A 1,337-nucleotide genomic window follows, 5' to 3' on the forward strand; every position below is an offset into this window, starting at 1 on the left:
TATTATAACATCAAACAAAAAATCATCATATCATTCAATAACCCAACTTTATCCACAAGTTTACATAAATCTCAAAAAACCAATTTTGCCCACTTAAACAATCTTCTTCCCATTATCAAAACCTAAAACAAAATTATTAAAAAAAGAAAATTATTTACCGTTTATTCAACCAATCAAACTAGGGTTGAAGAAGTGATGATGGGCCTGCGTTGGTTCGAACCCAATCCTTAACCATCATTGCGAATCTTGGGACAACCTAGCCCACCATCATTTTTTTTCACAAATCACCTATAATACCCTTGTTAATAAATACCCAAAATAACCCTACTGTCATAAATAAATTTTTACATGACGCCATCATCTTCCCAAGAGAAAAAAAAATCTCAAATCGAATCATCATCAATCATGATGATCATGCAGAGCAGGTTCATTAGAAGAAGAAGATCTTATGATTCTTCTTTTTATCTCTCCTACTTTCTTATCACTATATATATTCTTACCCACTTCCCCTTCCAATTTCAAATTATCCCTAACCCATAGCTTCATCTTGTAATCATCTTTCTTCATCTAAAGGTAAATTTAAAGATACCCTTTTAGTAAAGACACAATTTTTATTGTTTTTTTAAGGTTTTGGTCTGTTTTGTGATTTGGGTTTTGCAGGTTTGTTATGGATAGATTGAACTCGAAACTGTATTTGCAGAACTGTTACATAATGAAGGAGAATGAGAAGTTAAGGAAGAAGGCACAACTTCTTAATCAAGAGAATCAGGTTCTTCTTTCGGAGCTGAAACAGAGAATCTCTAGACCTAATAATGGGCAAAAAGGGAATGGTGGAGGCACAAATGGGTTGCCGGATCTTAACCTTTGTTCTTCATCTAGCCCAAATGGGAAGTAATTTGATTTAGGGCTAGCTAGGGACTAGTATGGTTATTATTATTATTATGAAGTTTAATTTTCATTTTGTGAAAAAGAATCAAAATAGGGCCAAGGAGAAGGAAGGAAGGAAGGAATAGATTATCATAATCCCATATTCTACTAGTTGTCTTGTCAGTTGGAAAAATATATAATATTATGCTACTTATTCTGAGCATTCATGTTTTGTCATCATTTAAAACATGGCCTTGTTTGGATTTGGGTTTAGTTAAAAAAAAAAAATTGATAAAATAATTAATTTGATAGATAAAGAAATAAGGACTTGTTTTATATGGGCTTAAAAAAAACAATGAGAAAAAAATATTAATCTGATAATTTTAAAAAGAGGTAATTATTATTATTATTATTTTTTTTTTTTTTGTAGTAAATAAACTTAAAAGTATTAATATATATAAATAAAAAAA

At 30.0% G+C, this 1,337-nt stretch overlaps 1 protein-coding gene across 1 annotated transcript; it reads left to right on the forward strand.

The window, feature by feature from the left end:
* The first annotated feature begins 488 nt into the window (after positions 1-488).
* On the forward strand, positions 489-1,131 carry LOC124915558 (protein LITTLE ZIPPER 4-like). The gene is made up of 2 exons (XM_047456308.1): positions 489-573; positions 661-1,131. The coding sequence occupies exon 2, from the start codon at positions 668-670 to the stop codon at positions 893-895; it is 228 nt and encodes a 75-aa protein (XP_047312264.1). The 5' UTR covers positions 489-573; positions 661-667; the 3' UTR covers positions 896-1,131.
* Positions 1,132-1,337: the final 206 nt, after the last annotated feature.

The sequence above is a fragment of the Impatiens glandulifera genome, chromosome 1, assembly GCF_907164915.1.
Source record: "Impatiens glandulifera chromosome 1, dImpGla2.1, whole genome shotgun sequence".
Taxonomy (NCBI): domain Eukaryota; kingdom Viridiplantae; phylum Streptophyta; class Magnoliopsida; order Ericales; family Balsaminaceae; genus Impatiens; species Impatiens glandulifera.